This window comes from Wyeomyia smithii, chromosome 1 (genome assembly GCF_029784165.1).
Source record: "Wyeomyia smithii strain HCP4-BCI-WySm-NY-G18 chromosome 1, ASM2978416v1, whole genome shotgun sequence".
Classification (NCBI taxonomy): Eukaryota; Metazoa; Arthropoda; class Insecta; order Diptera; family Culicidae; genus Wyeomyia; species Wyeomyia smithii.
Window position 1 is genome coordinate 193,589,554 of NC_073694.1, and position 24,592 is coordinate 193,614,145.

At 35.4% G+C, this 24,592-nt stretch overlaps 2 protein-coding genes across 18 annotated transcripts in view; one reads left to right on the forward strand and one right to left on the reverse strand.

Annotated features, from left to right (window-relative positions):
* The window catches only part of LOC129718215 (complexin), a 496,349-nt gene that overhangs the window by 413,234 nt on the left and 58,523 nt on the right, over positions 1-24,592 (reverse strand). The gene's annotated exons all lie outside the window — the stretch shown is intronic.
* Positions 1,054-19,958, forward strand: LOC129718214 (nose resistant to fluoxetine protein 6-like). Its single transcript, XM_055668738.1, has 6 exons — positions 1,054-1,318; positions 1,386-1,531; positions 17,850-18,087; positions 18,154-18,827; positions 18,883-19,557; positions 19,621-19,958. Exons 1-6 carry the CDS (start codon positions 1,219-1,221, stop codon positions 19,798-19,800), a joined length of 2,013 nt encoding a protein of 670 aa, XP_055524713.1. The 5' UTR covers positions 1,054-1,218; the 3' UTR covers positions 19,801-19,958.

Genomic DNA, 24,592 nt, shown 5'->3' on the forward strand with positions numbered 1-24,592 from the left:
GACAACTTTAGCGATACCCTCCTTTATGGTGGTTTCGCTTGGATAGCACAGTTGGATTATGTTCAACTTTCTAACCAAAACTGTGTGGTTTATGCTCAAGCCTAATGTTGAGCGAACAAACGACCAAACGAAAAGAATGCTACTAATATATAGCAAAAAAACTAACGAACTGATGCTATAAATTAATAAAAAGAGACAGGAGCGTAGCCAAGAAAAACACAGGTGTGTCGGGTTCTAAACCTGTTAGGCCCGACTTTGGCCTTGTGGCTACGGATTGTCGTGCAGAGCCAAGCAATCAAGTTTGTATAAACTATCGACAGTTTAATTCGTTCAAGATTAGCAACGAAATTCATTGAAAGATAATGAGTCAAGTCTAAAGTTTGATTAACCCTCTCCCGCTCACAAAGTTTATCATTAAAATTTATAGCTTCACGAGAAAATTCCAGCTAAACACTTTGTTGACTAACTAAAATTATTATCAACTGTAGTATTTTGAAGAAAATGCCCAGTGATGCTCTGAGGCAGCATACAAAAGTTTATGGAACAATCGTAAGCACAACAAACTATTTTATGTCAAGATATGATGATTATAATTCTTGGTGCTCTAGAGTCACCATGAGCGGGAAAGAGTTAAGAAGGGGCAGAAAACAAACTGCTTATAATTATATCAGTCTATACCTACACCGCTGTATAAAACAAAAAAAGTCGACGATTATTTCCCATGGAGCGTGAAATAACCTCAGATCGTTGCATGTTGATGGCGTCAACAAAGTTCGTCGTTGATTGCGTTGTAATATGTTGTGATCTTACCGCGTAAAGTCGCACATCTGCGCATCAAAAAGGCTGGCAAAAATAAACTTCCGATTGAAATCTTGCAGATCACGGGCGGCTGGGAAGCGAGATCGAAATTTTGGAGATGTAGCATTTTTAGTATAAATCGCAAACTGAGCTGCTCCGCCTTCAGCAGCCCACGGCGTAGTTGAATATTCATGAGTGATTTGGGCACTTTGCGGCTGAGAAGTCACCATTTATCGAACAAGCCAAAACAGTGTAGATCCGACGTTCACCCCAGGTGGATCGGTGTTTTTTTGTGTAACAATCATGCCACAGAGCCCTGCTGCAGTTGCTGCTGCTAGGTAGTGACAGTTTGACGCCCTGTGATCTTCAGTTGTCATCGAATCGGTGTTCGCGGAGTGCGTTGGAGGACCGACGGAAAGCATGACCTACGGCGCGCGTAGTTGGATTGGCCGGATCGGAAGTTTAGTATCGTTACTAGCTTTGATTGGTTCCGTTGAAAGTGGTGATCGGTTTATCGACCGTAAGATTACCGTTTTTTTTTTTTAGTGCTAAACGGCCCCTAACCGGTTATTTCATGCATTTTGCAGAAGTTGAGTATGGAAAATTTCCCAAACTGTACGACTACGATGATTTCGAAGCCTGTCGGCGTAACTTTCGAGAACAGTACATCTATTGCGTCGTGAAAGCCAACATCCGCCCGGACAACGAGTCGCTCGTGTGGAGGAGTATTAGTGTATGACATTGTAAAATTTTGTAATGAGTAGTGTTATTGGGCAGCGCTTCATTGAATCGCTAGTCGCTAGTTGACGGATAAGCACTACTGTTAGCTTCGCTAACAATTAGTAATTCGACATAACTGGGTGTGCTGCAAGTAATGCATAATTTTCACGGAAAATTGACTTCAGAATGTTTTTCGTTTCTAATACCTTAATTTTAGTCATTTCTCTACTTGAAACTCTATGATGCTTTGCACACCTTACGTCAAATTTGATATGGTGGTATTAACCCAAACAACTTTAAGACACAGTAACATTTGAGTCATATCTGGAAAACCCGTAGTTTTTCGATCAAGTGATTTTGTTCCAGGGCTACTTTCAAAACTTATTTATTTCACTTCGACGACTTATGTTTTCGGCTTCAGGGCAACTGGTATCGTAATAACAGTTTACATTTTATAAGGAATTAATTTACCACACGTTGAAGCGAATAATTTAAACGGGGTTTCTCAGGTTAACTTGCTTGCCAAGGTCTACTGAACTGCACTGTGAATGATATAATTATTAAATAAAGATTACGACATCTGCTTTAGCTGAGGTCGTAATAAGCACATTACTTAGCGATGCGCTTTATATATCAAAAAATGTCGACGATTTGTTCACCGCTGACAATATTTATCATGTGAAGAACGCTTCAACGCTCTCAAGTTATATATTTTACTTACATATGAAGTAAAAGAAATAACCGATTACCGTGGTACTTGAGCATAACATTAAACGGAATCGATCACCAAAAAACTGCAACCGATTGGTACAAGAAATTTGCCGCTTCTGGCACAATTTTTGTTTAACAACAAACGTATTGTACTGCATCCCGTGTACATAAACTGTGACAGCTCATACATCCTCATGATTATTCAGCAGTTACAGTGAATCGTCTCTCCAGTCAGCGCTCTCTCACGGATAGTTACGAGCAGTACAAAGTTTTAATTTTGTTGAGCGGGAAAATCGAGATGGCGCGCTCGTAATTTGTTTTCAGTAGACAATTACTACTGTAATGTTACTTCATGCAACTGACCTTTAAGTTTCATTCGCAAATATTGTAAAATAAGGCATTTGTATACTTATATTTTTCTGAAAAGTATTCCTTATGGTCTTCATGGAACCTAATCAGTACAGTTACAATTATGACTTTGGTAATAAAATTTGTATCAATTACAGATTTCGAATGATTTCTGAACCGAGGGTGATTCGCGAGTGATCGAATCATTATTTAATAGGTTTAATAGGGATTTCCGAATCATAATCAACCTTAATACTCTCAGTTTGTGTTTGACAAAGTTCTGATTAGTATTAGGTTTTTTTTTTTGAGACGAGTATTTCAGGGTAATTTGGAATCAAAGATTATTCCAAAGAATTTGTAAGAATCTGAAAATTTTCCACTTTTGCCCATTCAGGAAGAATGATTCGAATACAAAGTTTGTCTACAGAAAATCATGGGTTTCGTTTTCAGCGTGAATAAAAAACAAGAATCCAGTAATTGAGCTTTGAAGGACCTTCAACAGTAATTTTTTACCAAATATTTTCTTTGAAGAAAGCCTACTGCGTCATCCGCGAAAAAATCTAATTCCATTGGACAGGAAGAAGGCAAATATTTCTTGCTAAAATTTGTTGCTACCAAAAATAATTTTACACTACATACTGCTCCTTGTGGAATTCCGTTTTGTTGGTTACCTAGGGTGGAGGCAAAGTTTTCAACAACTCAAAATCGTTGTTGAAAAAAAATCTAGATATCTTACCATATTGCCGTAGATTCCCTAATCTAAGAGCAGCTTGACAGATATATCAGACAAACATCAAATCAATTTTTTACTAACGATTCTTCCTCCTATTTTGCACAAACAGCATGACAGAGATATCGGTCGATAATTTGCTGGGTTCAAGAGAAGCAGTTCTGTTGGGTTTTTGAAAGGCTACAATAATCGTCACATAATAATGGATATTATCGTTTATTTTAGATCAAGCGATGTTCCCGATCGTAAAATTCAATACTGTTTATGCATAGAGAATAATTCAGTATTGAGGTTGATTTCTAACGAAAATCTTTCTAATCTATAATCAAATAGGGTAATTATCTTCGCCAAATAATGCAGAAGTCATGCGTTTACAATATTGAACGCTTGTAGATTCAAAAATTGACATGAATTTAATTTCTGTTACCGATTTTCATTAAAAAAATAAAAATAAATGCTTCTTATTAGAGCAATTTCACAAGAGAAATGGACAACATTTTTAATCGACCATTTAACCAAAGCTAAAACCAGGCTTGTTATTCTCCTCAAAATGTGAAACGGCCAGAGTGAGCGATGCGTGTTGCAATTTTTTCACAAACTTCTATGTTCTGCATTGTGCTGTGTTTTTGCCGCTCGCAGAAAAACAAATGCACTTGCTGCTTACACCACAGCACAGTGAGGCGACTCCATACAAAGGCTGGCCAAGCAAAAAAAGTGTCGATAAATGCGAACAAAACTTGACATTTACATAATTTTCGGGCGCTGAACACGAATTTGGCATCAATTTTTTGTTTGGGGCCGTCCATAAAGCACGAAATCCAATTTTTAATATTTTTTTTGCATTTTTTTTTCCTTTTTTATAGAATTATATTATCTTTGACCACAAGTAGTGCCACCGGGCATCCTCCTATTGAAAAAATACGTAATTTATGGACGACCCCTCGAACTAAACAAATTTTGCCTAAATATTTATATATATATATATATATATATATATATATATATATATATATATATATATATATATATATATATATATATATATATATATATATATATATATATATATATATATATATATATATATATATTTTTTTTTTTTTTTTTAATAAACTAAAACAATATAAGTAATACAAACTCATTACAAATTGAAAAAATCATCAGCGTCATCATCTTCCGCTGTGATCGCTTAAATCTCGTGTTGAATTGTTTCCAGAAAATTTGAAATTCATTATACTTATCAGCCGGAAAAATGTCTTTCGCTGCAAATTTCATTTCTTCTAGTAATTTTCGATGTTTCATTGTTTCATATATACGTTATCTTCCTAATCCGGTTTCTATGGTTGAAAGAGGACATTTAAATACATGTATAACACCATGAATTGACAACTTACTAGACATTGAATTAGGTGGTGCCGCTGAAGTTGAAGGCTCCATAATAAAATTCAACGAATTTATGAATTTGAAAACCAAGACACTGGAATGACACAACGTTCTGAAAGAATACGAAGAGGTGTGGAGGGCGACGAATGTTCTTTGTTTTTTTTTTCTCATAAAGCAAAATGTGTGCTTAACTTTTGTGTGCAAACTAGTGCGAAGCAAAAGCAATCTTCGAACGGGCTATTGTTAGCCGGAGTTTGATGGTATGAATTTGCTGCTAGTATTTAACACTTCAATCAGTTTAACGAATTTCATGATCATAAATTGAAAAGGGCTGAATGTTTTTAATATTGTTTTAAATTTGCAGAAAGTAATAAAGTTTGACATAATTAAAATTTCATAAAGATTTTTTTACTACTTTCTTGTTTAACACTTATTTCATAACTTTTAATTCATAAATTTTGTAATTTTCGCCCAAATTTGGAATTTATGCTTACGGATTAAGTTCGGTAGCATAAATTCCCATTAATGGGGTATCATGGTTATGATTAAAATTAATCCTGGATGAAATTTCAAACTCAGAAAAAAAAATGAAAAAAACTGCTATCGCTTTTTTCACTAAAGTGACAATTTGCGCAGTTTTGCGCAGCAGCGGACAGTTTGCATTTGAAAGCTTACGTTTTAACCTAAATTTTGAATGTAGTCACAACCGTGGCAAACTGCGGCAACTAAACTTTTAAGCAACTTTTCTACAAAAAATCACGTTTTTTTTAATTTTTCTATTGTCAGGCCTATGATGACCAAATTTTACAATATCTAATGAAAAGGGTTTGTTTTGCACAATATTTACAACAACTTTTTCTTTGACGTCAAAAAAATCCAAGCTATCATTGAAGCTACAGAGCGTTTCAAAGTAATGTACTTTTTTAAAAAAAAAGACAAAAAACGTCAGTTCGCAAAACTTTGAAAAGACCTAAAAAATTCAGATTACATGATATTGCGCTCAAATTTTGGATTTAGACACTTGAATGTTATAGCAATAAAGGAAAAATATTATGAAACAGCTAACGAAAAAAAAAATTTTTTGGCTGATGGCCAGCGATTCCCCACTGTGGCACAGGCACTGCAGTAGATTTTGTACGTAGTTTTTTTGGCATAATGTCCTGGGTAAGCTACTCAAATACACACAATTCGCCACTCTCTTCAAGCAAGTGCTTCGCTTTGCTCACCCGTAGAAGAGCATACCTGGCTGAAACATTGCACAGATGATCCTATTCTTTGAATGTAACTTTTTTAGCTGTCTCATAATAGAGGTACAGCAAATGTTTTTGTGATATAATATGTTCCGAATAAATTTTTGTGACTGATTACGTTTGTTTACGAAAATTGTCTTGAAGGGGCAAAAGATAGGTTTATCTATAATGCAATTTTGCATTAATTCAAAAATGTGCTTCGATATAACGTAACTTGATATAACGCAACGAAAAAAAAGTTGCCTTATAGCGAGGTATGACTGTATGTAATCGCATCAGAAAAAGTATTTTTTCAAAGAAAAATTTGATCAGCTAATTTTGATTTGTTTACTTTTAACTTTAAATGTAAACTCATTTTTTAATTTTTTTTATTATAATAATAAATTAAATTATTTTTACATTTTTTTAAATTTTTTTATCTTATTCTATTATTTTTTTTTTAATTTACTTTGAATATTTTTTCAAATATTATTTATTTAATTTTAATTTTATATTTACCTTGATTTTTTGAATTGTTTATATATTTAGTTTATATTTTATCAATCTATTAGGGAATGTCAACTAATTCCGTTGCACAAAAATTACCATCATGTGCTGCGTATGGACGTAACCTAAGTCCTATTTGAAATTAAAAAAGTGGAAGAGGTTGTTTATGAGAAACGACCGCAAGGTTAGCGTAGAATTACGACAGCCTGTCTTATGTCAATAATTTTTTGCAATAGCTTTGGAAATTATTTCAATTAGGGTTAATCATTTTAATGTTGTGAAGCGATATATTTTTCCGTACATGTTTCGTATATTATTTTTGCTTTAACGGAATGGAATGGGATAACTGGAAAAATAGGTGTGACTAAATTATTTCCAGTTATACCATTCTACAACGTTCGAAAAGAAATACATCTCATTCATTCTGGCTCACATGCTTGTCATTCTCCTCAGTATGTGAAAGGAGAGGAGAAAAAACTCTTCAAATATTCATTTGTGTTCTTCAAATTTCAGTTGTTCAATTAAATATCCGATGAAATGTCTGTTTATTATCTCATGAAGCTCTTATATAGGCCAAATGATGCATTCCCAATTTACTAGATCCATAACTCTGCCGACCGTGCTTGAGAAAGCGCGGTATAACGACCATTCAGAGGTCGAATTTTGTGTTTTGACAAGGCTTAAAAATTTTCAGTTAGTTCAATAGTTCGAATAATAAAATTGCAATTTCATGCATTTGGCAGGAATCTTAGAAGATTTTCTAATCGATTGCTGCTAAAACGAAGGAAATCCATCGAAAACTAACCGATTTATTAGCATTTGAAATTTTTCTCACTTTTTTCAGTTTTAGATTTTCATTTCACATCCCTATGTAGCCGAACTTCCTGAGAGAAGTATTCTACTTCAAAATTAAATCTTCATTAATTGATTTGTTGTCTTTATAAGGACAGATGTTCAATTTATCATAGGATGTAGTGTTTATCTTACATCTCTGTGTTACCTTTATAGTGAGGACTAAGGCGCACGGTCAACACGATAAGAAAGGTATTTTCACATTGAAAACTAGACACGGCTTTACTGGAGGAAGTGTTGGCAAATGCATCTACGAAAGCGCGTCGTTTCATGCGGGGAATATCAACAACGAAAAATGACGCGCGTCTAAGCATAACCCGAACTGTTTCGCCGTGCTGCTTCCATTTACTTCCACATTGGCCTCAGGGAAGTACCGGCTGCATCTACCGCTGAGGCTGTCACTATACTATTAACTCTTCAAATAAGTTTTATTTGTTCTCAAAAGAACAATTGTTCAATTCAAAATCGGATTTAAGCAATCGCATCTCTGTAATATTACCGACAATAATATTCTTCTTAGCAAAATGATACAATTTTCCCATTAGGCCTCTGCCATAATAGACGCAAAAAGCGACACGAACCGATTCGCTCGACTGTAGGTTAATGTACAGCCATCAGAAGAGCTGTACATTAACCTACGGCCGAGCGAATCGGTTCGCGCCGCTTTTCGCGTCTACTATGGCAGAGGCCTTAGAGAAAGTTGCTGGCTGATGTATTCACTTCATGCAAGCCTGCTGCTGATGCTTCCCGCTACCACACTGAAACAGCATTTTAGTGAAGGGAGTGTCGTTGGATCAGCTGACCCTGCTACTATCGATGCTGATATATCCGCTGCAACAGCTACGCTATGCATCAGCGTTGCCAACCCTCCAGTTTTTACTGGATATCTCCAGTTTTTTTTAAGATCGTCAGTGAAACAGCTGAAGGTTGAATATTTCCAGTTTTTTGAAAATTGTTCCAGTTTTATCCAGTTTTCCGTTCATCATCACATTTTTTGAGCTCATTCCCATTACATGTATGGTTTTTTCAGTATTTTGTGCATTCATGCGCCTCGGTTGTAAGATTTTATTCGAAATCTACTTAATTTCAAGTACGCCAGTGACTATAATCTACATGTGTGAACAATTTTCTTTCAGCCTCTCTGGTTACATGCAATAATACGGAGCAGCATTTTTGAACCGAAAATCAAATAAATTTATGTAAAAGCTTCAAATTTATATATCCAGTTTTCTCCAGTTTTTTATTTTGAATTCTTCCAGCTTTTTATAAAAAAAGGTTGGCATCGCTGCTATGCATAGCCATGCCACAGTTGTGGCCGCTACTGCTACGCTGGCCCAAATGCTGAGCAACTGTAACGCTATCCGTAGCCATGCTACAGTTGTGGCCGCTATCCGTAGCCATGCCACAGATGTGGCCGCTATACGCTGCCATTGGTATCCGCTGTACCTGCATCTGCTGGCCCAGCTGCTATCGATGCTGAGATCCGCTGGAACTGCTACGCTTATTCGCAGCCATGCCACAGTTGTGGCCGCTATCCGCTATCGATGGTACCCACTGCACTGCTTTCGCTGCTGCTAAGGGAGGACTGCTGTTGTCGCTGTTCAGAACTATTATGAGCGGCTTCGACTAAAACAGGCTCTTATATAAGGATGAAAATAGGAATGAATAATTTTTCGTACGTGGTGGAATGATATAACTTGAAAAATATGTGTGACTTCATTCTGGCTCAGAGCGATCATTTGATAAGCTCCACCTCTTTTTTCAGTTTCTAAAGTTTTTCCTCAGTTTCGTAGCATGGATGTACAAAAATGATTTCTTGTGGACATTCTGTCGAGCCGGACCGATAGCACTCTCATTGAAGCAACAAAATAACATGTTTTGTGTCGTGTTGCGCAGCTTCGTTGAAGAAAATGTTCCCGTCCCCGTGTCGTATGAAAGCAGATTATTGCGTGTTTGAGTATGAAGGTCAAAATTCTGCTGAGGTATCAAAATATAACCGTTTCAATTTAAGACGCAAGAGCGTAAGTGCTGTATTTCTATTATCTGCTGCCATCCAGCACGAGAACAAGTATAAATTATAACCGGTCCTTCTCAGGGCCACCAACACGTTCTTGAGGCAATGTTGAATTTTTCCTCGCTTGCAAATGCTGTAATTCGCGGTTTTCCGTCTGTTACACACGATGAAAAATTTTAACTACTTCAATCACATAGTTGAAGAGCACCAAAAGGTGCTATTATATTTCACAACAGTAACAACACTGGCAAGTTTCTTCAATTATCATCATTCCGGATAACCATTCGCCGATGATTCTAGATCTCCCGTTTTCTCTAGTAGAATTGCCTGCCATTTCCAAAAATTCTGCAGCTACCGAAAACTTCATGACAGCCGGCAGATAGACAGGTGCTTAAGTATCAACGCGCCCAGAACGATCAGCCAGAAATTGAAACCCGGCTTTTCTTTCTTCTTCACGATCAGCAACCAACGTCCGTGTGGTATCGGCACAATCATGAAATGAATTATACATAAAACACAAAGCGCGCATTCTTAGTCAACTAGGTATATTCTGTCGACCTTGTTAGGAAAAGAAGCATTGTGCGACCAATCAGAGTTCGACATTTGCGTTTCGACAAGGCTTGACAATTCTCAATAGTACAATCGTTCGAACAATCAGATTTCAATTTTTTGCATTTGGACGGGTGCTTGGTTGATTTTCCAATCGATTACTGCAAAAATAACGAAAATCGGTTAAAATCTGACTGAGCTTAAAACGGTTGAAAATGGACAATTTTTGTGACGCTGCCGATGTTTTTGGTTTTTGAAATTGGATCCCTGTAATGAAACTGGTCCCCTGTATATGTTGCTGTTAGACGTAATTCTACGTCAAAAAACAATGATTTTCAACTCCCATTTTTATTTCTACTAGTGTAACTACTATCAATGCTAAGCTTATATTGTGCAGTTTCTATAGAATAAATCCAAATTTCCAAAAAGTGAGTTTTTTGAGGTATTTAATTTATTATAATATTTTTGTTTTTGTCTAAGTTTTTTTGCATAAAAAGGCAAAGCCTTGGTGCTACATTCCTATTAGGAACTCGACCTTCTGTTTATTATGCTGCACAGACTTCGCACCTAACTGTTTAGTGTACAAGACAATTGCGGGGTTAGCGTTACGATCCTACTGACACTAACAGTCTCTCCCGAACCGAGACTTGAACCTACGACGACTGGCTTGTTAGGCCACCATAGCACCTGGAGACCAGCTGGGAGGGCTCTTTTGTTTTTTTTTTGCATATTTTTTTCTAAAAGGACAAAATCACTGTCTACAACTTTGACGAAAACATTAAACCAATCAAACAAACAGCTCTGGTATTAATTTTTTTTTTTAATTTTACTTTTCTTGGTTTTCAATAGAAAAATAATAATAAAAATGTTTTACTTTTTTGACGTAGGACTGCGTCTTACAACTCTATATCGAGATACATTCTGCGGAAACTGAAAGCAGGTGTAACGTTGGAATGAAATATTTCAAACAGCAGAAGTGATGTAATCATAAGATGAATCACAATAAATAACATATATCATATTACAATAAATAACACATATCGTTTGGTTGATAAAACGATGAACAATTTTGTGATTCTTCAATTATCGTCACTTCATTGTTTAACAGCGAAAATTGATGAAAAGTTTCAAGGTCGAATTTCAACAAACAATGTACCAATCACAGGCGAGCACGTCTGATACAGACATCATGAGTAGACACCTACTGCCGCTATGTCAACCTCGATATCAGTGGCAAAATATTGACCGAATCTCCCCGTCCCAAAAGGCCAACTAATGTTTGCTACTATGAGGCTAGACTATCTTGATGTCTTGAAGGTGAAGACTTTTCGGAAAGTTTATAATTATCTCCTTTAGAAAAACTGACTGAGAATGAGTTGTAGGGAATTAAAAATGACCAAATAATTAAAAATAAACATTAAATTTCAATTTACAAAAAAAAGAGTTGATTTTTTTTTCATTCATTTTAAAGAAACTTGAAGTTAATACGCAACTTTAAAAAAAAGTCCAGAATGGGGAAATGAAAAATATTTTTTAATGGTAGATTATTTTTTTTATAAAAATTCTAATTCAAACATTTTTCAAAATATTTGTATTCTGATGATTTTAAAGGATGCAGAGAGTCATTTTGAATCAAAAAGCTTTTGGTAGTTAACATTCTAAAGGCATCAGTTTTCGAGTTATTATGAATTTAAGCTCGAAAAGTTAGTAATATTTAATGAGAATACATGTTATTCTTAATTTGTCCGTGGTTCTCCAGCAAAAACCATACGTTCATCGGAATCTTACTATCTACCGATCTGCTGTTAGAGGGTTATGAAAACTGAAGTCTCGAGAGAAAACATGCTGGCACAGGCAACAGTGCTGCACCGAATCAAGTATGAGTAGAGCGCTGGTCAGTCGTCGTCTATCAGTGAAGTAAAACTCGATTTCTGTGCAACCAAGCCACGTGAAACTACATTACCGGTGTTGACGCACAGTGCGGCGTGTTAGGCTAACGCGAAGTTATCGTATTGACACTCGAATTGCCGTTCGAATTGCCTTCTTCTTTTTGTGTCGTATAGAAGCAAGTCCGAGGACAACTATCAGGCACGCTATGCAGAAAAAAGTATTGATTACAAGTATCTTTAGAGTGAAAACGGTTTGTTTGACGTGTAACGTGTTCGCAGTGATGAAGATGATAATTTCGTCTTTAAAAAAAACTACACTCGGGAAAAAATAATTTTTTTTCCGAGAAAAAAGTTCACAAAAATCAAAAGTTTTTTATCTAGTAAAGCTCAATTTTCAGTAATTTTTTCTTCATAAAAACTGCAAAAGATTAGCTAAACATGAATGGCTGTCCGATCATCGAGAAATGAGAAAAAAAAGTCTTAAACAGTTAAAAAATGTACACCGTGAGTCAAAAGTTTTTTTTTGTAAAAAAAACACTCTTTATTGCTTAGTTTAATTTTTTACTAGTTTTTTTACTTCTTTTGTTCCTTCTACTTCTTCGTTATTTTTTAAGGTTCGGATTTTTCTCTTAACTGGTTCTGTAGAATTTTTAAGCTCTTTAATATTTTAACTCTTTAATCTGTTGATATTTTTTACTCATTTTGATCTTTTTTTATCTGTTGACTTTTTTACTCTCGTTACTATTTTTTCTGTTCGATTAAAATTTTATGACTCTTTTTTTTACTATTTCTACGTTTCTAACTACATTAATTTATCTACTCTTTTTGCTCTTGCTATTCTTGTTACTCTTTATTCTGTTTACTTTTTATTACCTATACTCTTTTCCTTTTTTTGTTTGGTACACCTTACACTTAAATTTTTTCACTTTTTTCATTATTTTAATTTTTTACTCACTGCTACTCTCAAATTAAATTTTCTTTTTGCCCTCTTTATTCTCTCCGCACTTTTTATTGTTCTGTACATTTTATACTCTCTATGCCTTCTTCGTTCTTTTTACACTTGCTACCTTAGTTTGACGAGCTGAGCATTTCCTGTATGTGTGTGTGTATGTGGGTGTGTGTATGTGGGTGTGTGTATGTGTGTGTGTGTGTATGTGGGTGTGTAACACTCTCACAATCTCACTCAATTTTCTCAGAGATGGCTGGACCGATCTTCATGAAATTAATTGCAAATGAAAGGTCTAGTTGCCCCATAAGACCCTATTGAATTTAATTGCAATCGCATCTTTAGTTTAGAGGTTATGTTTAAAAATGTGAAAATCACGAAACATCATTATCTCAGAAACTACTCAACCGATTTTAACAAAATTGGTTTTAAATGAACGAACTACTCAAAAAACCCTTAACGTTTGAGTTTCATGAAGATTGAACGTGTGGTTCAGAAGTTATTTAAAGAAACGTGTTCTGGAGAGTGTTTAATCTCACTCATGTTTCTCCGAGATCGCTGAACCGATTTCCACGAAATTAGTGTCAAATGAAAGGTCTAGCTGCCTCATAACACCCTATTGAATTTCAATGTAATCGGTCTCTTGCTTTGTCTGTAATGTATCGAAATATGAAAATCACGAAACTTCATTATCTCAGAAAGTACACAACCGATTTAAACAATATTGGTATCAAATGAACGGGATAGGTCAAGGTTAATTGATGAATTTTATAGCGATTAAACACGTGGTTCGAAAATTGTGAAAAAAACATGTTCCGGTGACTTTTCAAATTCACTCGTTTTTCAAAAAATGGCTAGACTAAACTCAACAATCTTAGTGTCAAATGAAAAGTTTGGCTTTTCTATAGGTTCCCCCTGGTTGTCTCTTAATCTCACAAGTAAGAAATTTCATAGCAATTTGATATGTGGTTCAAAAGTTATTGAAAGAAACGAAATTCAAAGACTATTTAAATTTGTAACTGCTTTGATCAAAACATATGGCCTCAACAAAATTTAAATTTGGTATTGTGCTATTCGTACGTTCCCGGTATTGCTCGTGATTGAAGTGTACGAAATTCAAAGTCATTTCTTTTATTTCGCTATTTCTTCAACACGAATATTTTACTCCTAATTGATATTTTTTTTTAACTTTTTGCCTTTCTCCTAAAAAGGTATAGCAATCACTTGCAAAACCAAAGATATGAAAGTGCTCCAAAGGGCCGAATGGCATATATCACTCAACTCAGTTCGACGAGCTGAGCATTTTCTGTATGTATGTATGTGTGTGTTTGTGTGTGTGTGTGTGTGTGTGTGGGTGTGTGTGTATGTGTGTGTATGTGCGGATTTTTATTTTCACTCACTTTTCTCAGAGATGGCTGGACCGATTTTAATGAAATTATATGCAAATGAAAGTTACTAGCACTGCCCCATAAGACCCTATTAAATTTCATTGTAATTGGATTTTTATTTTAGAAGTTATGTTTAAAAATGTAAAAATCACGAAACATCTCACATCTCAGAAACCACAAAACCGATTACAATAAAATTGGTATCATATGAACGGGCTACCAAAAACCCTTAACTTTTGAATTTCATATAAAATGAACATGTGGTTCAAAAGTTATGAAAAGAAACGTCTTCTGAAGACTGTTTAATTTCACTCATGTTTCTCAGAGATGGCTTAACCGATTTCCACAAAATCAGTGTCATATGGAAGGTCTAGTAAGCCCATAAGACCCTATTGATTTTTTGCAATCGGACTATTACTTTGCCTGTTAAGTTTAAAAATGTGAAATCTGGCTATGAAAAGAAACATATTCTGAAGAATACATAAACTCACTCACTTTTATCAGAGATGGCTGAACCGATTTTCACAAAATTAATGTCAAATGAAAGGTCTAGCTAACTCATAACGCCCTACTGAATTTTACTGTAATCGAACTGTAATTTCGGCTGTAATGTACCGAATTGTGAAAATCACGAAACTTCATTATCTCAGAAAGTACACAACTGATTTGATAAATAGTATTATCAGATAAACGGGATAGTTAAGGGTTAACTGATGAATTATGATTTAACACGTGGTTTCAAAGTATGGCTGCCCTATACGTTCCCATTTCTTTTGATTATAATCGAACTAAGCAACCGTTATGTATTAAATTGTTATTAAAACAACGAAATTCTATTATTTCAAAGATTACACGACTTATTTGAACATAACTAGTGTCATACGAACGAGTCATCTCTCAAACTTACAAATAACAAACTTCATAACAATTTGCTATGTGGTTCAAAAGTTATGGAAAGAAAAGAAATTCAAAGGCTATTTAAAACTATACCTGCTTCGATCAATATATGTGGCCACAATATAATTTAAATGTGGTATCGTACCATTTGAATGTTCCCGGTATCGCTCGTGATTGAATTGTTCGAAATTAAGAGTCATTTCTTTTATTTCGCTATTTGTTGAGCATTTACATTACGTCAAATTTTATATTTTATACTTCTATTACAACATCATTATTTTAAAATCAAAAAAGTGAATACACATTTATTGGATTGGAGCGTTCATGTAATTCTATTTTTACAAATGATAAGGTTAAATGAGAAAGGCTGGGTCTGACCGCTAGGTGGATTAATTTAGGTTTTTAATAACGTTTTTTCTGTTTGAATGTTTTTACCTTTTTTCTTCAGAATCTTTATTATAAACTCTTCACTATTCCTAACGCTCTAACTTTCTTTTACTTATTTTTTTTCTTTTGTTTACTTGCTACTTTTTTACTTTTACTTTTTACTATCTTTACCCCTTGTTCCTTCTTTTTTTACTCCTTTAATTCATACATCTTTACTTTTTTCACTTTGTTTCCTCTTCTTACTTCTTTTACATTTAACTCTTCTCTTTTCACTCTGTTTTACTCGTTGCACCGAAGGCGTCACCACAATCAAACAAACCGTTTCGACTTTAAAACTATTTGTAATCATCCATACTGTTTCATATAGCTTATCGAAAATGAGTCGTTATTCAAAAAAAACGTAAAGTTTTGGCCAAATCAAAAATGACAATTGAAAAAAAAAATAATTTGTGGAATTGCTCAAAACCGAGGATATTATCCGTTCTAGCTCTAAAAATATTTGTAATTTGTCAATTTATTTCTTCATAAACCCTTTTCAAATATTAGTCGTGGTTAAAAAAAAAATTTATAGTACCAAATGAAACATAGGTACCATACAAAATATAGATGCAAATCTTCAACCAAATCAAAAACGACAATTAAAATCAAACAAATTGGAACCTTTTTCTCAAGAAATTACTCATTTTAAACCTCAAAGTTGATCTGCAGGAACTGACGAAAAAAGAGAGTAGAAAACCTTCTCTAGAAAATTTTCTCGACTCTGGCACTGGGGCACGGTGTATCGTTGTACTTATCCTACAACATGCAAAATGTGCCGGAAACAATATCGATTACAAATTCTCTCAACTAATCTAGTTGATCGAGACCGCATCAGCCTCCAGGCTAGCGTGCGATATTGTTTGTGTATACATATTTGTGGTGTTCTACCAAAAATGAATGTCAATCCTACTTCCTGGAGAACACAATCAGTCATTTAGTGGGGTGGGATCTAGTGGTTTAAAAAGGACTGCGGACTCACGTGTGAGAGCTGAGGTGAACATTGAAACGCTGCTTCTAGATTCATGAAGGTTTGCATAAAAGCTTGTATGCATGATTGAGTGGACAAACAATGCTGCTGTTTTTACAGTAAAATGTGCAAATGCAATGGGAATAATTATTGATATTTTTTTTTTTGTATTTTATAAGATGATTTTAAAAAAATGTTTTAGTGTTTGCAAGATTTATTCAATTATTTCAATATTTATTAATGGCTTTCTTCTCATTTTGTCACTCCTCTGAGCAATGAATGAAACATAATATGATCATTAAATACAAGTCAATTTATCTAATATAAATGCATCGACTGAATTGAAAGTCTGAAAATAATCACAGAATTTATAAGATTCTAATATTATTTCGAAACGGAGCTTACCAAATGGAAACTGAGTGCCTGGAGCACATGCAAACCAAAAAGAATTTACAAACCACCAGTAATGCTAACGGAAGAGAATCTGTGACCTTCTAAATGCCTCACTCTGTTTCAGAAAAACAAAAGCAGCCTAAAACAGCAGTGTCCGTTAATCCTTACAAGTGAAATCGCCTGTGAGCCCTAACTAATTGCATAATCTTATTACCCTTTGGCACCAACACAAAAGCTAGAGAACGAAAGTCAGTTAGTATAGACGCCGTGTCGCGTTGGTCATCCTGAAGCAGGGGGCAAGTGATTAAAAGGCGAAATAATTTCGGGGAAATCAATTAGTTTAATTGAAACCAAACCATAATGCTAGGGGGTAGATAAAAATAAATTTATGAATGCACTTGAAAAAATCTCCAAACTTGCATTAGCGAAAGAGGTTTTCAAATTTCTGCTAGAGCTTTATTCAGCTTGATCATGCTGTGAACTTGCAACGGTAAAAACTTTCTTCGAACAGACTCCTCTCTCAGCAGTCACGGCCGTTGGAATCAATTGAATAGAGTGCTGACTGCTGTTACGATTTACTCACTTCTAGCCACAGTTTCTCAGTTGAGTTGAGTGAAATAAGATGATTGTAAATAAGCCAACAAATTTGTTATATTTTTATCGATTTTTTTCTCAAGTTCAAATTTATTGTTAAAAGATTATTATTCTGTGGCGATTGCTCCACTTGGAAAACAAATTAAAAATAATCACCTTCTGTTGAAGGCACAGTTGAGGAGACTCCCTTAATGATCAATAATGATCTCAGGTGTTGCCATAGAATTAGAGACGCTATTGCCAGCTATGAGGATTTGAATAGGCAGAAACGCGTAAATTGTCGATGGTATTTCAAAATGACCGAAATCACCGAAGCGAATCGATCGAGAAATAGGAAACGTTATTCTAGTCAGTTTCCAAATTGTTGTTCGCTGTTTGAACCGTTTCATTAGTAGCAGCAGCTAATAGATCCAATGCGTAGATTTTTTCTTATTTTTCAAGAAAAGCAGCGAATAGCGTTAACCGACACCGACTCAATTTGACTAATAGAGCTTATTATACTCCACAGCACTTTTCCGAAGATGAACGTCACTATCAACATCGGATGCAGGAGCGTGGTTTGTGCGTTCAGCAGTGCGACCTGTCGATCGGCAAGGGGCAGGCGGTCACTTCCGAGGGCCACACCCATGCCGACCAGCTCCGAACCTGTATCAACTCGCAACTGCTGGCGGAGTACGGCTTGCAGGTAGAATCGGACGTGGAAATCTTCCACTGTTACAACAAGTTTAACGAAAACCTACCGTTCGGTACATGATCGCCAACCGAAATCGTAAAGTGCCCATTCACCTAATTTCATATTCATACGTTTTTAGACTGGCTGGAAATTATGTTCATGGCTCTAGCCCTGCTGCTGTTGGTAGCGGTTTGTTTTTCAACCTGGTACGATCTACTAATCGAATCGGCGTCCGGCTTTCCGGACAATTACTTTTCAAGGTCGCACAACACCAGCAACGATCGGCTGCTGACGGCTTTCTCCATACCACGAAACATCCGCCGGCTGAAGGAACCGATTGACAGTTTAACCAAGAAAGATATGGCATTCGTAGAAGCCTTTCGATTTGGGCAAATGCATCGAGTCATACTGTTGCACATCATTCTGGTGATGGTGAAGGTCCCGAAGGTCAACCCGGAAGGAATCGAAAAGAAGCTCTACCACCCATTAACGGTACACTATGTAGCGGAGTTCCAGCATTATGTTCAGAGCTTCTTCTCGATATCCGGAATGCTGCTGGCCGTTAACTTTCTCGAACATATTGAGGCAAATCCCAAATTCGATATGCAGTATTTCTGGAGTCGTTTACGAGCTCGTTTGTACCGATTAGTACCGGCTTATGCTTTCATCATTCTTTTGGAGGCATCGATCAGTCGACGGTTCATGAGCGGTCCAATTGGTCAACACTTGGTTGGGGACTCTCATGGCAAATGTCGCAAGTTGTGGTGGTCTAATCTGCTGTTCGTCAACAACTACAGCTACTCGGATAGTCCGGTAAGATTTTTTGGGCACCAATTTGGTTTCGGGGTTAAACTCTTCTTTATTTCAGTGTCTAATCCAATCGTGGTACCTATCGGCAGATATGCAGCTTTACATTTTCGCCCTCGGGACGTTGATGGTAATCTGGCGATGGCCAGTTCTTAAGCGATATCTACTGACGGCTGGCATTGCGTGGGGATTCATCCTAACCACCATCGTAGTGTACACCAGGAATGTCTCTCCGGTCATGACCGAGGACCTAAAGTTGAACGAGCAATACAACTTCGGCCACAGTTATTTCCAGCTGTACCAACCGTTTCACATGAACATTAGTATCTATTTCGCTGGAATGTTGGCCGGCTTCATCTATCACCGGTATCGCTCTACACGCCGAGATTTTCTGAAGTCACGCCTGCAGATCAACACATTCTGGACTCTGGTGCTGGTGTACTTCTTCACCTGTTTTACCGACAGTTGGGTCGTGGAACATCGATCTACGATGTCACCTTTGGTGCTAGCTTTGTACGCCACCGTATTCAAGCACTCCTGGGGAGTGCTCTGTACCGTGATACATCTGCGATCAGCGCTGCAGACTCGGCGATCGCGCTTTCGCAGTTTCTGCGGCCATCCGATATTCCGAGTGCTGGGCAAGCTGTGCTACAGCTTCTTTCTGATTCATTTCACCGTGATTCTGCAGGTGCTCGGTTCGGTTAAGCAACCGATCTATTTTAGCCCCCGGGGGGTGGTGAGTATCGTTGTTACTGTTTTGATTTTTTTAAGCTGTGAATTATTTTCTTTATTATAACAGGTTGAATTTATGATGAGCATTCAAATGTGGACGCTGCTGTACGGGACGCTTCTGTGCATACTAATTGAGCTCCCGATGAATGTTGCTCTACGGGAGCTGTTGGAACGGAGAAAAGAGCGCTCGCCAACAGTGGCGACGGAAACCGAAATTACTGATCGAGCGAAGTCAAGCAGGGGATAGTCACAATTTAACCAAAAAAAAGAGACAGAGATTAAATTTTTGTAACTTTAAAAAACAAAACTGTTATTTGTTATTTGACCTAAGCAGTGGATTAGCTTCATACTTCTAACATAAAATAGAATGTACGTTGGTTATACTTTCAGCTGAGCAGTCACAAAAATTAGATCGACATATTTTATACTATCCGACGTTTCGTCACTGATCAGTGACATCTCCAAGGGGTTAGTGACGGAACGTCAGATAATATAAATATGTGGTTAAAATTTTAACTCTTAGTTATTACATCTTAGGATGCAACCGTTTTCGAGATATTCACCCACTTGTTAAAGTATCCACTATCCACTTATTCAAGAGAAAAAATCTTTCTTTACGAGAGCAAACAAAACTTAGTGAATTCTACTCCTCTTCTTAGTAGTATTTAAAATTCACCACCCACAAAATTCTAACCCGATAATATATTTGAAAAATCTTGAGTTATAAACAATCTTCCTTAGAAAAAAACTATTCATCCACGACTGAAGGCGTGAGGCGTAACTTTTGAGTGAAATTCGTTTAAAGTTTTATTTTCAAGTGTTATTTTTACTTTTAATAAAGGAACTAATTATAGTTCATTAAGCAGACAATGTGTGCAGTAGGGAAAGCGAAAAATAAGCAAACTGGAAATATGATATAGATTTGGAAAAATATACCGCATCCCGACGGGACCCATACACGCAATCTCTGGCATGGTGTTTTGACCGATTAAACCTTACCCAATTAAACTGAATCATTTTCAGAATTTTATTCTGAATACTTTAAAGCGTTTTCTTCCTTGTTGAACAGCAACTTGACCAGATCGGTACAGCATAAAGCATTGCTGGTCTAAAAATTTGTTTGTAAATCAAAAGTTTGTTCTTTAAACAAAGTTTAGAATTCCTGTTAATGAGAGGATATAAACATCTCGTATATTTGATGCACTTGGCTTGTATACTCTCAATGTGCTTTTTGAAAATAAGTTTCTTATCGTAAATTAGTCCCAAGTACTTAACCTTGTTAGACCAACTTAAAATATCCCCATTCATCTTGACAACGTGATTATTGTTTGGCTTGAGGAAAGAAGCCCTAGTCTTATGGGTGAAAATTATCATTTGAGAAAAATTATTATTTGAGAAAAATAATTCACCTTGTTTTGCTTTCTGTTACAGCCAAGTCAGAAATGCAGAGAAAAACTCGGTCCAAGGTAACAACGATAGTAACATTTTCTTCTTTGCATCCCTTATCGACCGTAAGGACTAAATTATTGAACATTGAAGATGGTAAACTAATTCCAAATCAGCAATCTCACGGTGGTTCTTTGTGTAACTTCACTAGCCTAGATTTTTCACGGAGGAGCAACTGAGAAAGATGCGATCGTTTAAGCTCAAATAAATCAAATAAATTTAATTTTATTAATATTTATTTAAAAACATATAGACATTTATAAAAAAAAAGTTTAAAATTTTCAGACTTTTTTTGTGGATATATTTTCAAAAATATGATGCAAATTTGCTTAGTTCATAAGGCCTACATACCCAAAAAAAAAAGATTGAGTTCTCAGAAAGTTTTATCAGACCCATTAGGCGAGTTGGCGTGAAAACCGTCGAAAGCGAGAGAAAAATCACAAAATCAACAAAAGGGACAGATTTTTATATCGGAGAAAATCAGATAAAAGAAATCAATAATGAAAAAATGGCTAGACAGAAGTAAAGTCTAAAGGAACAAAGCTGATTCAGTAAGACGGTTTACGCACTCAAAAATTTTTCTTGAATTCTGTGAAGGTGCTGCCAGCTCCACAGTTGAGTTGGTCCGTCAAGAGTAATACAAAAAAGTACCAAAAGTGATAAAAGTGAAATAAAACAAAAATAAGATAAAATGGAACCACAATAAAACCAAACTTAATGAACATTCAGACATGAGTAACAAGTCAAACATGGAACAAATAAATTAAACGAGAAAGCAAAAATAAACCTGAAATAATAATGAAACGAAAATGATTCAAAGCTGTAAAAAAATGAGACAGCATTTGATCAAATGTCAGTTTAAAACGCAATAGGACACGAGTGAAACTAAATGAAGGAGACAGTAACAAAAATGGGATAAAAAGTGAAATAAGTGAACAAACTTGAGACAAAAATGAGAATGAAATAATACAAAAGTGTGATAAAAAATAAAATTAGAATAATACAAATTATAGACAAAAGTATAAAACGAAATCTAAATGTATAAAAGAGTGACTAATGCATACTGCAGATATTATCAAATAAACACGAATAAATGCGACAAAATGCAGTTAACCATTAATACTTAACAATGCTGTAAAATTAAGACTAAGAAAGAATAACATTGAGACAAGGCTAGGATTGAGTTAAAAAGGAGATAACGAAGAAAAATGGATAAAAACAAGAAAGCAGAAAAAAAATAAAAATAAGAAGAAAGCCAGACGAAGTCCAGGTGACGAAATGAAGCAAGCTTTAAGCGAAGAGAATCACAAATGAGACAAGAATCACAAATTTCGCAAAATAAATCAAACAGATAATTCCTCTTTTAGATAAAATAAATCAGACAAAAATAAACCAACAATAACACCAACGAACCACCAACCAACATAAGCCAAATAAAGACAAAATTAAGTCAGATTAAAGTAAAAAGGCAGTTCAATAGTAAGTGAATATAAAAAGAGAACCAACATAAATTTAAAAATAGGGCAAGAATTAGATAGTTTGACCGAAATTGGGTATTAATGAGATAAAAAAGGGTGACAATGATAGTTAGACAGAAATAATAGAAAAATGTAATACATAGTACAAGATATTACAGCCTCAGAGATTGTTTAAAATGGTGACGTAGAACTAGACCGGGTAATCTATGTAGTGCTGTTCTTCATTCGTTGCGTGCCGAGCCGAAGACTAGCGTCTAACACCGATTGCCAAATTTGCTGTTGCCTGTACTAGCATGCTTTTTTCTCAAGACATAAGTTTCAATAAGTTTCTTACAGCAAATCAAATCAAAGCTTCATCTTCGAGATATCTAAAAAGTTTAGGATCATGGCAGCAGACATTGGTCGAAGTGTTGGTATGAAGAGATTCCGCCAATGTTTTTTTTCCTGATATTGGTAAGGAGGATATCACCGCAGATTATTCATGGTATCTGCGCTAGGCGTACGTGATTGGTGTTCGTGGAAATTCGACCTTGAACCTTTTTATAAAGTTTCGCTACTAGCAATGATAACAATAATTGCTCATCATTTCATCTATCCAACAATGTATTGTTTGTTAAAGTCAAAAATGGAACAAATAAATTAAACTGAGGCGAACGGGAAAGCAAAAATAAACCCGAAATGATAATGAAACGAAAATGATTCAAAGCTGTAATAAAAATGAGACAGCATTTGATCAAATGTCAGTTTAAAACGCAATAGGACACGAGTGAAACTAAATGAAGGAGACAGTAACAAAAATGGGACAAAAAGTGAAATAAGTGAACAAACTTGAGACAAAAATGAGAATGAAATAATACAAAAGTGTGATAAAAAATAAAATTAGAATAATACAAATTATAGACAAAAGTATAAAACGAAATCTAAATGTATAAAAGAGTGACTAATGCATACTGCAGATATTATCAAATAAACACGAATAAATGCGACAAAATGCAGTTAACCATTAATACTTAAAAATGCTGTAAAATTAAGACTAAGAAAGAATAACATTGAGACAAGGCTAGGATTGAGTTAAAAAAGAGATCACGAAGAAAAATTGATAAAAACAAGAAAGCAGAAAAAAATAAAAATAAGAAGAAAGCCAGACGAAGTCCAGGTGACGAAATGAAGCAAGCTTTAAACGAAGAGAATCACAAATGAGACAAAAATCACAAATTTCGCAAAATAAATCAAATGGATGATTCCTCTTTTAGATAAAATAAATCAGACGAAAATAAACCAACAATAAGGAAACCGACAAAAGCAAAACATAAGCCAAATTAAGACAAAATTAAGTCAGATTAAAGTAAAAAGGCAGTTCAATAGTAAGTGAATATAAAAAGAGAACCAACATAAATTTAAAAATAGGGCAAGAATAAGATAGTTCGACCGAAAATGGGTATTAATGAGATAAAAAAGGGTGACAATGATAGTTGGACAGAAATAATAGAAAAATGTAATACTTAGTACAAGATATTACAGCCTTAGAGATTGTTTAAAATGGTGACGTAGAACTAGACCGGGTAATCTATGTAGTGCTGTTCTTCATTCGTTGCGTGCCGAGCCGAAGACTAGCGTCTAACACCGATTGCCAAATTTGCTGTTGCCTGTACTAGCATGCTTTTTTCTCAAGACATCAGTTTCAATAAGTTTCTTACAGCAAATCAAATCAAAGCTTCATCTTGGAGATATCTAAAAAGTTTAGGATCATGGCAGCAGACATTGGTCGAAGTGTTGGTATGAAGAGATTCCGCCAATGTTTTTTTTCCTGATATTGGTAAGGAGGATATCACCGCAGATTATTCATGGTATCTGCGCTAGGCGTACATGATTGGTGTTCGTGGAAATTCGACCTTGAACCTTTTTATAAAGTTTCGCTACTAGCAATGATAACAATAATTGTTCATCATTTCATCTATCCAACAATGTATTGTTTGTTAAAATCCGTCGTCTGATTGTACAATAACCGTTTGAAATATAACCTAACATTAGGCTGGTTTCATTTTCACTTTTACAGAATGTAACACAACATAAAAAACAAAGACGTAGTCTCGCGCAAAAATTAAAATGAAACAT